Genomic DNA, 13,722 nt, shown 5'->3' with positions numbered 1-13,722 from the left:
GGGGCATTGTACAAGAAATACATTAAAGGATTATTCTGTTTCTTCCAATTAAAACTATCATCTTTCCATTTAAAAAGCAATTATAAGACATTATTATTTTTTTTATGTCTAAAAAAAAATCTTAGATGAAAGTAGAAAAGGGAAGCTTGTCTTTAGTCAATGAGCCTTTGGTAGAGGAGAAATATATTTCAGAGGGAACTGAGAAAGGTTACTAGAAGTGATTTGGTTCTGTCAATGACATGATCATGTACATGGGTGCTAAGGACATTACATGGACTTACAGACCAAGAAAAGAAAAAAAAAACAAAGAAAAATCATGTTTCTGCAAATAAAATGTATTTATCTTACAAAGGCAATATCCTTACAAAAGATGAACCATGTCTCCTGTAAGAAGAATAACCTACAGTTTCAGGCATGTTTCCCTGGGTCATCTTTGTTCACCTCATTTATACATACACATTTTTGCAGAAATGAAAAAAACTTCTATTAAAAAAAAAAACAACCAGGAACTATGAGGAAATCATGGTTTTAAAATTGTAGTAAATTAATAAAAAAATATTTTAACAATGATTATTCCTTTTCTTTGAGGTTTTGTTTCCTATTTTATTTTCGAAAGAAATACTGGCAAACCATTTTAAAATTAATCATCTTCCATCTACAATTTTTATGGCTTGGTTTATATCTCAGAAATCTAAAATATCCATGTAGTAGCTTGAAATGGTAGATAAAGCTCAGACCCTTTGGGAGTTTAGGAAATTGAATTAAAATGAGAAAATCAGGTACCAAGAACAGGCCTTTTTATAGTACCTGTTACACAGGTAGTATTCAACAATTGTTCTCAGTGAAGAAATAAGTAAATAATGAATGTAAAAAATAACTAGCTATTTGTATTTGCTAAACTGCCTAAAATCTGTAGTTAAAGCATATGACAAAGTCAATAAAAAATATGATTAAAATTTTTGAAAAATTATATTTCTTAGATTATGTGGATTTACTCAAAGCCTTATTTGGTGGCAGAGCCTTGATATTTAACTCCAGTTCTGCCAATAAGTGGGCTTTTGATCCTAAATTTAGATATTTCTCAGAGGTCCTTTTGCTTTAAAATGGTGATCCTAATTGCTAAAGTAAATAAGAATTGAAATCTACTCTTCGGGCTTTTGTTAGAACACATTAATATCTATACTTATTAATATTTGTAACTGTATGTATGCTGATATATCACTGAATATTGCCTTCTTTAGTATTCTACATAATTTTTTCTCACTAATTAATTTCATATAATTTATGAACTCCTGACTTTACTTTAAAGCTTACTCTTAACTACCTGATTTCTTGATGAGGAAGCAACCTCAGTATGCTCTTTTATAAAAGAGCTCTTGTGAGGATTAAAGAGTTAATAAATGTGAAATTCTGAGAAAGTCATAGTCACACAGGAAGTGCTCAATAAATACCATTACTATTATAATTAATAGCTATTAAATAATCTTCTAAATCTTCATTAAAATACTGCTAGATTTCTAGTAAATAGCAAAGCAGAATATATATTTTTAAAAAGCCTGGCATAAAGTTCCTTTCTAAATTAAAAAAAAGAAAAATCCTATTACTTCATGTCAACGATGCCAGTAAAAAGTCAAACTAATGCCTGTGTACGAGACTTAAAAGTATAGTTTTAAGTATCAAATGTTAAGATTCAATATTAAAAATCTTACTTACGGATTTGCTTATTCTCTTTTGGTAACTGAATTTTGTTTGTTTGGCTGCTGCCTTCCAGGACAAACACAAAACTTTTAACTTCTTTATCAAACTCCTATAGAACAATAATGAAAACAGTGGTAAGTGAAGCATATTGCATTTGTCTCCTATTATAAAATTAGAGCTGCAAACCCATAGGAAAAAAGTCCCAGATTCAAATGACTTAAAAGGAGGCTCAGGCCTTGATGGTATTCTTAACCCTGAGACTTACTTGGAATAAAGAACCCACGCTAAGGCACTTGGCAAATACCCTATAATGTCAAGACACTCTTTCTTCAAAGAGTAAGAAGTTCTCTAAGTCTAGGGATTCCCAAGTTACTAATTTACAGTTTTCAGAGTTTATTTCCCCTTCCTCTCCTTTAATCTACGTATGTCTGTCTAATATCATAGGCTGAACATCTCTCCCTTGACAGTACAATAAATCATCTAACCTAGGTTGTATCCAGTTTGGAAATTCCTTGGTTTCTGGCCATGGCTCATACAGAATTAATCATTGCTTTTTATTGAATAGTGTTCTAACTTGAAGCTCTATATCATTTCTTTAAAAAAAAGTACAAATTAAAGTGTTACAATTAAGGTGACCTAAAAAATTAAGGTCAGAAAAACAGAAATAAAACAAAATGGAGCAAACCTGGCTATCTTTCTAACACATGAGAGTCCAATTTCCATGAGTCAAAAAGGTGATGTAAATGGTTATTTTTGTTTTTATCTTAAAGCAAATTCCAAATCTTTGAGTATAAATCCCCCTTTTATATTAAAATATTTCACAGATCCTCCCACTTTTACTTTTTGTATGTTGAGAAATGCATTTAATGGCTTCTAAGAATTAAGTAACATTTGAATTTGTTATTATATTCATCACAATAGCATCTCTCACGTAATTAAAATGAACATACACACACTAAGTGTATTACTTATTCCATCTGTACACAAATTAAAACCTTTCAACAGCTTACCAAAATCTTCAACATAGTCCATAAGCTCCTGTGTAGTCTGGTCCCTACCCAGTTTTTCAAACCTCATCTCCTGTCTTGTACTCTCCCTTCTCTCTGCATCCTAGCCTTAGCCTTCTTGCAGTTTCTTAAAAATTCTAAGCTCTCTTCTGACACAAGGACTTGGTACATGCTTTTCCCTTTGCTTGAAATGCTCTTCCCCCCACCAACCCTACTCAGTGCCTAGTTAGCTCTTCGAGAGCAAATGTCATTTCCTCTGGGGAGCCTTTCTCCATGTTTCAGTTTTATTGTCTATAAAATGGGCATAAAGGCTATTGTATAGATTACATAACACATGTAATATACTTAATTCTGTGCTTGACAAACAGTAAGCACTCGATGAAAAGTAGTTTTTAAAAGTTATCCATAAAACAAGGTCCCTAAAAAGGCATTTTTCTCTTAATTGTACAGGAGCGAAGAGGAAAAGATAGGGGTGGATACAGGAGTGACAGTGAGCTGAGGTAGTGAAGAGGGTCTGTGTGATACAGGTGGGGCTTGGGGTAGGAAGTTGGTGGTTGAAAACCTCAAGACAATGGAGAAAGAATTATTTTAGATACTATGAGAACACAGGTTGAATTATGGTATTAACGATCTGAGAAGCTATAGCTATTTTCTCCAAAGGTACTGAGATGCCCAGATACAGGCTCATAAAAGATAACTAGAGATTCAGGAAGGGTTAGCATTTGTTAGGCTGGCATGGTGAAAAGACAAGGAGCAAGGACATTCAAGGTCTTGACCAGGAAGTGACTGAAATTATGGACCATGGATTCTGGACTAGAGAGAAGTGGTGAAGACAGAGAAAATAGACACATAAATAAATTAAACACAGGGGAAACTAGAATGGCCAATGGACTAAGCATCTTAATTAGGTTGAAGAACAAATGTATTGAGTGACTGGGCAAGCAGCCTTAAGAACTAAAGATGGGGTGGGAGAGAGAGGTCTCAATGTCTCACTTAGTAATTTCAGAGGCCCTACAGTTTGTAGTGATAAACTACAGAGTGTGACAGGAGAATGGGTGCTAAAGTAGAGTAGAAGAGGTCATCAGAGATAAAGAAATCAAGAAACTGAGAAGCTAAGGAACGGTATGGAGAGATTTTCCTCATAGAGCCTTAAGCCACCTAAAACAATAGCAGGACTCGGTATACAAAGGCTATGAACCATGTGACAAAGTGTTAAACAAGTAAGGAGTGGTATCTGGGAGGATTGCAGCCACCAATGTCATGAAAGGATGTGGGAGTGAATAAACAGGAAAACCAGTTCTGAAATCTGATCAACCCCTTTTTATTAGAATCGTCACTCTCATTTCTTTCCAGGATTTAGGCGGCTCTAATTTCTAACACTTACTTTCCAAATCACTGATGGACTGCCAAGAATCTTCCATTTTGCTCCAGGATTTTTTCCCTGAGCACTAAAGATTTCAACAAATGCACCTCCCTAGAAAATGAAAAAAACGAAATATTTAAGTTAAAGTGAAAGACAATGCTAAGGAGAAAATACTGCCCACCACATAATATATAACCATTGTTCCAGGCATCTGTCAGTTTCTGGGAAGAAACATTATCCCTGTTATTGCTCTTACTTTATACCTTAATTATATCTAAGCCACAGTAGTTCTGATTTGGGTCACCTTGATTAATGATTTAAGGAATTTTTTTTAATGCATGATAAACATTAAATAGTGCCACACAAACATTACAGTCTCTCAGTGTGAGGTTCATTTATTTGATATGTGTAGATCATGCTTATAAAACATTCTATTCAATCCAGACTATATTCTGATAATCTTTGGCTACAAGCGTTTTAGTCATACTGACCCAAGCTCCAATACCAGCTTTGCCATTTATTAACTATCTGACCCTGGAGTTACTTAACCTCTTGATTCTTCATCTGTAAAACGGGTTGTTGAATTACATAGGATAGTAAAAATAAATCATCAAGCACAATACCTTGCAAATATCAAGAGATCAATAGGGCCAGCAATGATTATTTTTTAAAAAGGGCAAATAGTTTAATACTGGTCAATAAAAATGTTTTGAGAGGGAGTGAAGGAGACAATGATTCTTATTTTGAGCATTCCTAAGAGATCTTTTTATATATTTAATACAAATTAATTTGAAGATCTATAAAATCTATACAAGAAAAATAGAGAATCATATCTACAGATATGCTATGTGTTCCCTTTTATAAGCCTGAGAAGAACATGGAGGGACATACTTATGTAAAAACAAGAGCTTTCATCATAAAGGAAAGGAATTAAACAAGATGATTATATCTGAGGAAGAATTTATTGCAATAAATTGAGAATCTGAAATAAAAACTAAATATGGTTTTTTTATGATCTGTTTGAATTATAACCAGCATATGAGAAAATCTGATTTTTGTAAAGAATTTTCAGCTTTTAATTTTTCTCAATAATATAAAGATACTTTTGCTTCTGAGTTGTAACACATAATTACTTAAAGTTAAGATATTTCATTTCTTCTTCTTTAATAGTATTATGTGCAAACTGTGTATGGGACAGAATTATAACTTCTAGGGTGAGATCATATTTCACTATGAAATTTTAAATTTAAGGCAGCTTTTTTTTTTTTAAGAAAAATCCTTATACCTGGTGAGACAGAAAACTGGCTCTCCCCTTTTCCTTCTGCTTTCTCCTGTTTTCAAAGTTTCCCACAGTAGGCGCATGCTTTTTTATAACAATATATTTTACCTATATTGAGAGAAACACTCTAAAATTGTTCTAACAATTGGAATAGAAGAGAAGCGCAGAATACTCCTAGGGAACTCAGGAGAAGTCAGGTAGTGTTTCATGGTGAAAAGGCAGAAGCAACAGAGTTGGAGACCAGCGGGGGACTGTTCTGGCACAGGGACAGCACAGTGATGGCACATGGATGAATTGTTCATCCTAACAGAAGTAGGGATGCAAAACTGATTGTAACTTAAGGTAGAGGTGGGGAAGGCTACGGGCAGGAGACTAGGGCAAAGGAAAAGCAAGGGGATGACAAGTGAGGTAAGGAAAGCAGGTCATGCATGAAGACACTCTAGGATACTTAAGGTGACTGAGGAAGACCCAGAATCCGTTTCCTCCCGTGATCTTTGGATTTACATAGGTAAATTAACTAGCCTCATCTATAGGGATTCTGATTCACTAGATCTGGGGTGAGAATCAGGAAATTTGCATTTTTTACAAGTACCCCCAAGCGATCCTAATACACTCCAGTGTTGGAGAATCGCTGACCCTCCACTTTTGGGGGGAAAAAAATAGCATATAGTCAAAGAGCTTTTTGTCTTTCTTGGTTCGACCCATTCATACATTCACTCTCTTCTACATACATAGCTTCTGACATACCGGTGTACCTCAGCAGTGAGTACCCAAGGCGCTTGCTAAAACTTAAGATTTATGGGCCCTGCCCTCAAGATTCTGATTCAGGAGTCTGGGGTTCAAGATCTGCATTTCAATTAGAATCTCAGGCAATTCATCCACCTTCAGAAGCACTGAGTTGGAGACTGAAGAAAGTAAAATCATCTGCCCAGACGTTAGTTGCTTTCCTCTTTCTTTTTTGGGTCAAGACCACTCGACCATTAATTCCCTCTTACCCCGAAAAAAAGACCGTATTATGAGGCTATGGGGGAAGCTTTGTCTTCACCCCGAACACGAGCTAAGTTACCCAGGAGAAGAAAGCTATATATAGGTTGGAGAGCCGTTTCGGGTTACCTGGTACTCATTTTTGAACATTCCCGCAGGGGGCCCGGGGCTTAGGGGGCACGGAGTACAGGGCTTCCAGCGAGTAGCGTGACCCTGACGGCTGAAAATCGGCGGGCAGGAATCTAAGAGCCCCACGGGCAGGGAAGAGCTTCGTGCTCGGTCAGGCTCTTCTCAGCCCCAGGTCAGCTCCACCTCGTGAGCCCGACCTGCAACATCTCGGCTCCCGCCTCCGGGGTGCCTGAGAGTAGGAGGGCGCAGCTGCCTGGGCGGGCTCCAGGCGAACTCTGGGGAGTGATTGTGCGCGTAACCTACGTGACGGGGCACCCAGCCGCGGCTGCACCTACAACGGCCCGCTGGCCTAGGAAAGGCGGGCGCGCTCCCGCTGCCGCACGGCCTTGCACCGCCCCAGAATCCGTTCGGAAAAGGGCGGGGCTGAGCGGCGCCAACATTCCGGCCGCGCCCATTGGCTCTCACGAGGCGCCAACGGGCACGTGAAGCTACGTGGTGACGTCGCGTTACTCAGGCAACTGAAGATGTCTCCGAGAGACAGTGGACCGCCCAGTCTGTGACGCGCGCTCTCCTGTGACGCGCGCTCTGCTTAGGCCTGATCTGTGTCAGTGAAAAAGCTTAAACTTTGCCTGGTTTAAGAGTTACCACAGGTGCTGGACCCTTCTAGAAAACCTGTCACCTCAGCTTGTTCTTTCTTCGTTGTAAATACTGACAACTGGTAGGTTGCTGAAGGAATGAGTCATGGAATTGTGTGGCCTTTAGTTGGAAGGTTCCCATACTTTGCTTTATTGAGGCCGTAATAGGGTCTGTGAGGCCTTTGCATTGTTTTCGAAGGCCCAAGGAAGTGGGAGTATTTATTCAAGGTTAATAAACCAAGGATTTATTTTGCCCCCAATAATTATATACATGACTGAGCTGATCCCTCTAAAGTTTTGGTTGCTTCATTTAGTTTCTTTGTCAGAACTGTTATAACAAAGAAGATATTCTCGATTTTTGACTAAGGAACTGACTCAGGGAGGTAAAATAGCTTGCCCAAGAGTACATGGCCAGTAAATGATGGAGCTGGTTTGGAGCTTTTTTCTGATACTGTGCTAAAAGTTGAGTTAGGTCAGTGGCACAGGGTTATTATTAATCAGATACCACTCATGGAGCCACCATAGACTAAGTAGTTCACAGGTACACAACCCTGTGAAGTACACGTTAGTTGAGAATGTTGAGGTTCTCAACCTTTCAGTTGAGGATATTCCGATTTAGAGTTGATTAGGAGTTTACTCAAGGATGCAATGTTGACTTTTGGTTATGACAAGCTGACATTATTCTAATTCACCCAAAAGTCTTAAAATATTTTTTGTCACTACAATATGTTAAGCATTTGTGGCTCATGTACGAGGTGAGAAAATGAATGCTATCTGTATTTGCCCTATATTAGGTCTTAGAAGAGTGGATAAGGAACAAACTTGAACATATTAAGTATAATACTAAATGTGTACGAGATAGAGGTGAGACTATCACATAGCTGTAAATTGCAGTACAACATCTAGAATCCAGACTTCCTTATTTCTAGACTTCAAACCTAGTTCAACATTTTTCTTTAGGCAAGGCTCTGTGCTGAGGGCTTTGGGAATTGCGATCAACAGACATGATTTCTGTCTTACGAGACTTGTTATCTAAAGGAGGGCATTCATTCATTCATTCATTCATTCATTTAACATAGAACGCAATGTATTCTATACACTATGCTAAGAGCTAGGTGTAGAAAGAAGGCTCCCATCTTCTTAGAGCTTACATATTAATGGAATGAGACAATAAAAGTGTACAAACAAGTAATTACAACTTGTGGTAAATATCATGAGTCCAATTATAGAGAATAGCATTAGAAAGATATATTAGTTTCCTGTGGCTGTTGTAACAAATTATCACAAACTGGGTGACTTAAAACAGAAATTCTTTCACATTTCTGGAGATCAAAAGTCCAAAATCAATTTGTCCAGCAGGCAGGGCAGCATTCTTTTTGGAGGCTTTAGAGGTAAATCTGCCCTTTGCCTCTTCTAGCTTTTGGTGGCTATTGGCCTTCCTTGACTTGTGTCTGCATCTCTCCAATCTCTGCTTCTATGGTCACACTGCCTCTTCCTGTATCTTACCCTCTGTGTCTTTTTAAAGGACAGTTGTGATAGCATTTAGGGCCCATTTGGATAACTCAAGGTAATCTTATTGTAAGATTCTTAGTCACATCTGCAGAGACACTTTTTTTCCCCCTCCAAAATAGGGAAATACTCACATGTTCCAGGGAGTAGATATAGATATCTTTTGGGGAGTGGGACATGGCATTTTTTGGCCTAACATAAAGTCAAACATGCACTATAATTCAAAGTGGTTTTTGATAAATGCTATGAGAGAGGCAAACAGTACAATGAGAATACAGGAGGAATCTAGGAGACATCTTAAGGCTTGGGTCTCCAAAAAGGGTGCTTTGATGCTATAGCTAAAGAGAAACCTACAACTTTGTCCTATGTTATTTTCTTTCTATCCCTTATCATCTGAATTTATCATCTCTCTTCAACTAGTAGAAGGTAAATTCCATGAGGATAAGGGCTTTTTCTGCTAATTATTACATCTCATATAGAGTAGTGCCTGGCACATAGTGGATATTTTATAAACATGTATTTGTTTATTGAATTTAAGGCACCTTGTCCTTTCAAACTCACTATCCAAACAGAAATTTTCCAAACCTGGACCTTTTCTATCCTTCCCAATTTCACTAATACCACAAGGCCTCCTCTTCCTCATTCCCTGTAGTGGTCATCTTCTAGGGTGGCCTCCAATGATCTCCACTATCTCGTATGCATGCCCTGTGTAATCAATCTCCCCTTGTATGTGAATTGCACCTGGTGACTCACTTCTAATGAATACAAAATAGCAAAAGTGCTGAGATGTCATTTCTAAAATCAGGTTACAAAAAAACCTGATTTTTCTTCTTGCTTGTCTTTTCACTCCCTTGCTCTGGTTCCCCTCCCCTTCTCTGTTCTCACTGTGAAGGAAGCACGTTGCTGTGTTGTGAGTAGCCCCTTGGAGAGGTCCACCTGGCAGGGAACTGATGTTTCTGACCAACAGTCAATGAGGACTTGAGGCCCGTCAACAGTCACGTAAGTAGACTTGGAAGTGAATCCTTCTCTGGTTGAAACTTGAAGTGACTGCATCCCTGGTCAATACCTTGATTGCAGCCTTATGATTGAGTCTGTTCAGGAGACTTATAGTTAGACTTTTAATAGTAAGTATGATATAGTAGGGCCTCTCCAGGCAATGGGAAATTCTAAGGCTGCCTAGCTCATACATATCAAAGTTGTTTTGTCTATAGTAAAATAGTGAAAACTTCCCTTCCTTAACACTGACAGTAGAGGCTATAAGCAAAATAAGAATGTACACTACTTTAACAATATGAACTCAAAATAAAAGATAGAAAGGGATTCGATATTCTATTACCAAATGCCTTTATTTGATTTAGATGAATGCAAGCTATGGTCAAATACTTGGATTTAACTGTAACTTCAAGAATGGCTACCAGAGTTCAGCCTCCACCTCTCCCAAAAAGGTGCTGGTCTGCCCAAACAACTTTGCTTAAGCAAGTTATTTATGTACATTATAAAAGACAATGAAACAATATCTCTAATTGTTATAATTTTTAAAGAAGTCAGTATATTTAGTAATTACATTAAATTGCTTAACTTAATTTGACAACATTAAGAATTAGTCACTTTATAAGCTTTAAAGTGCTTATCTTTGTTCTACAAAAAAAGCAATTTGGTGGTGTATTAGTATTATTAAAGAATATTGGTTAATATTTAAAATGGAATAGAGTAGAAACAATTTTTAAAAGGTGATGGAGCCTTTATATACCAATGTATTCTTTCAAGTTAGATGATATGATTACCAATTTGACAAGAAATAGTATTTACCACAATATATATGTAGTTTGTATTTTGTTTGCAGTTTATAATTGAATTATTTAACATAATGGAAAGAAAAATTGTTGGTTTGATGATCAAAATTTGTTTTGCTATACAATAATCTAGAAATGTGTAATAGTTGGAGGATCATTTTATTTTTTTCACATTATGGAATAACTTTATTAATGGCAATAATGCCAAGTAGATAGAATAATTTAAAAACTGTGCCTATTTTATAGTTTAAACTAGTTGAGAAAAATTAGTGATACTTGAGTCATCTATTTGCTTTTGACTTGAGAATAGCAGTTATTATTTTTTTTAAATGAAGTGCAGTATGGGGAAAATTTCTGAGGATTTGACTGTTTGTAGACTTTCTTCTCAAATGGTTTACTTATTTTTTATCTCTGTTCTATGAGATTTTACGAAGACTTTTTTCTTTTCTTTTCTTTTCTTTTTTTCCTACAAGAACATTTTTCCTGCCCATACCTTTAGATGAACAAATATTTCAAAATTCATGCATAAACCTGAAATTTCCAAAACCAGCTATTAATTGAAGATTCTCTCGGGGGGGGGGGGGGAAATAACTGGTCTGGGGATTGAATATTTAGGTATGAATACTTTTCTAAATAAAAGTTTTATGCAGCAAGCCCTTAGGTTTAGATAAATGAACATATGTGTAGGATACATATTTGAAAAGATCAAATGAAATGAGTTGATATTTAATGTTTTTAAATGACATAAATGATTTTATGTTAGAAAAAGTTATAAACATAAGTAGCAAGTTATTTTTACATAACTGTCCCTAACCTAAAGCCAGTTAGTGTTGATTTGTGACAAGACTATAGTAAACTGGGTACCCACATGACAAAAAATGAATTTGATTTGTGACAAGACTATAGTAAACTGGGTATCCACATGACAAAAAAATGAATTTGGACCATTACCTTATACTATATTAATAAAATTAAATCAAAATGGATCAAAGACCTAAACATAAAATTTAAAACTATAAAACTTTTAGAAGAAAACATAGGGGAAAATCTTCATGATATTGGATTTAACAGTGACTTCTTGGATATGACACTAAAAGTACAGGCAGCTAAAGTCAAAAAAAGGCAAATTAAACTGGATCAAAATTTAAAACTTCTGCGCATCAAAGGACACAATCTTGCAAATTATGTATCTGAAAACATATTATTAGAATATGCAGAGAACTTATACATCTCTACAACAAAAGCAAAAACAAATAATCTGATTAAAAAATGGACAAAGGACTTGAATAAACATTTCCCCCAAAAAGATATACAAATAGCCAATAAGCACAGGAAAAATTGCTCAACATTACTAGTCATTAGAGATATGCAAATCGAATCTCAATGAACTATCACCTCATACTCATTAAGATGGCTACTATCAAAAACATGGACAATAATAGGTGTTATGTTTCCCAAGGGTTGGTGGTATTCAGCCTGGATGCAGACCTAGCACTAGAGAGTGAGGGATTATTGTATGGGGCAAAGGCCTGGTGGGCCCCAAAGACAATGGTGGTCTTGTTTAGGGGCAAGGAGTGTTGGTGAGAGTCTGAAGAAATTGGAACCCTTTTGTACTGTCGGTGGCAATGTAAAATGGTGTGGCAGATATGGAAAACAGTATGACAGTTGCTCAAAAAATTAAAATAGTATTACCACATGACACAGCCATTCTACTTTTAGGTATACTTCCAAAAAATTGAAAGCAGGGTCTCAAAGAGATATTTGTACACCCATGTTCTTAGCAACATTATTTACAATAGTCAAAAGGTAGATATAACCTAAGTGTTAATGGATGGATGAATAGATAAACAAAATGTGGCATATACAAACAATGGAATATTATTCAACCTTAAAAGGGGAGGAAATTCTGCCACATGCCACAAAATGGATAAACCTTGAGGACATTGCTGGTGAAATAAACCAATCTCTCTCTCTCTCTCTCTCTCTCACACACACACACACACACACACACACACACACTCAAAAAACAAATAACGTATAATTCCACTTATATCAAGTACCCACAGCAGTCAAAATCATAGATTCAAAGAGTGGAATGGGTGTTTGCCAGGAAGTGGTGAGAGGGAGAAATGAGAAGTTGTTTAATAGGTATAGATTTTCAGTTGTACAAGATGAAAAGCTGTGGAGATTGATTGCACAATAATGTGAATATCTTAACAATACTAAACCACACACATAAGATAGCAAATTTTATGTTATGTGCTTTTTACCTCAATTAAAATTTTATGGAGGGTAAGGAGCTAATTAGGGGCAAAAAGTGTCTGAAAAAGCCTCCTTAGAAACAATTTGAGAAAAACTGGTATATAACGAATGTGTGTGTATGTGCATCTGTGTATGTGTATGTGTGTATATATTTTAGCTGAACTATTTCAAGTTAAGATAAAAGCATCATGACATTTTACTGCTAAGTACATGGCATAATATATCTCCTAAGAACAAGGATAATCTCCTACATACCATTATATACTATAACATTATATATGCCATACATCAATCCATAACACTACATGTATACCATACCTCAATATTATTATCACACTCAAGATATTTAATATTGAACAATAATATATTCTGACATATAGTCTATATTCAGAATTCTCCAGTTCTCCTGATTATTTTTCTATACAGTACCAATCAAGGATGATACTTCAAATTTAGTTGTAATGTCATTTTAATTTCCATTAATCTAGAAAATTTTTTTTTCTTAAGATATTGACATTTTGAAGAGTTCAGGCCAATTGTTTTTTAGAATATCCCTCAATATGGACTTGTCTAATTGTTTCCTCATGAGAAAATTAAACATTTGGTGTGTGTGTGGGGGGGGGTAGTGATGTAATGCATCTCTTTTGGAGTTATATAATATCAGTTTGTCCCATTTTTGTGATGTTGAGATTTATCAAAGTAGCAAGTAGACTTTTCTATTAATATTTTTTGTTTCTCATTAGAAAAAGCATACATGCTTAGTTCAGAAAACTTGAAAGAAAAATAAAAATCATCGTAATTTCAACATACAGAAATAAGCATTGTTAATGTTTTCATGTATATACTTAAACAATCTTCTGTCATTGACTATCTAGTTACTCCAATTTTTGCTATTTAAAAATTTTGTTATAGTAAATAACCCATTAGTAAACATCATTGCCTCCATTCCAAATCTTTGCCCTATTTTTAAAATATTACTTCTGCAGGATTTCTAAAAAGTCAATTGATTAAAAGATACTAACTTTTCAAAGATTGTTTCACATATCCTGATTGTGTGAGATTT

General features: G+C 35.9%; 1 protein-coding gene across 7 annotated transcripts in view; it reads right to left on the bottom strand.

Annotated features, from left to right (window-relative positions):
- Positions 1–6,864, bottom strand: part of CFAP20DC (CFAP20 domain containing) — a 214,337-nt gene extending 207,473 nt beyond the window's left edge. For all 7 annotated transcript variants that reach the window (XM_036218854.1, XM_016131665.2, XM_036218849.1 and 4 more), the window contains exons 1-3: positions 6,461–6,864; positions 4,090–4,179; positions 1,714–1,807 (exon numbers count right to left, since the gene is read on the bottom strand). In XM_036218854.1, the coding sequence (XP_036074747.1) occupies positions 1,714–1,807; positions 4,090–4,179; positions 6,461–6,481 (205 nt within the window). In that variant the 5' untranslated portion in view covers positions 6,482–6,864. The remainder of the gene's footprint in view (positions 1–1,713; positions 1,808–4,089; positions 4,180–6,460) is intronic.
- Positions 6,865–13,722: the final 6,858 nt, after the last annotated feature.

Source organism: Rousettus aegyptiacus, unplaced genomic scaffold, assembly GCF_014176215.1.
Source record: "Rousettus aegyptiacus isolate mRouAeg1 unplaced genomic scaffold, mRouAeg1.p scaffold_m13_p_4, whole genome shotgun sequence".
Taxonomy (NCBI): domain Eukaryota; kingdom Metazoa; phylum Chordata; class Mammalia; order Chiroptera; family Pteropodidae; genus Rousettus; species Rousettus aegyptiacus.
Note: the sequence above shows the minus strand (reverse complement) of the source record. Positions and strands in the feature narration are given on the sequence as shown.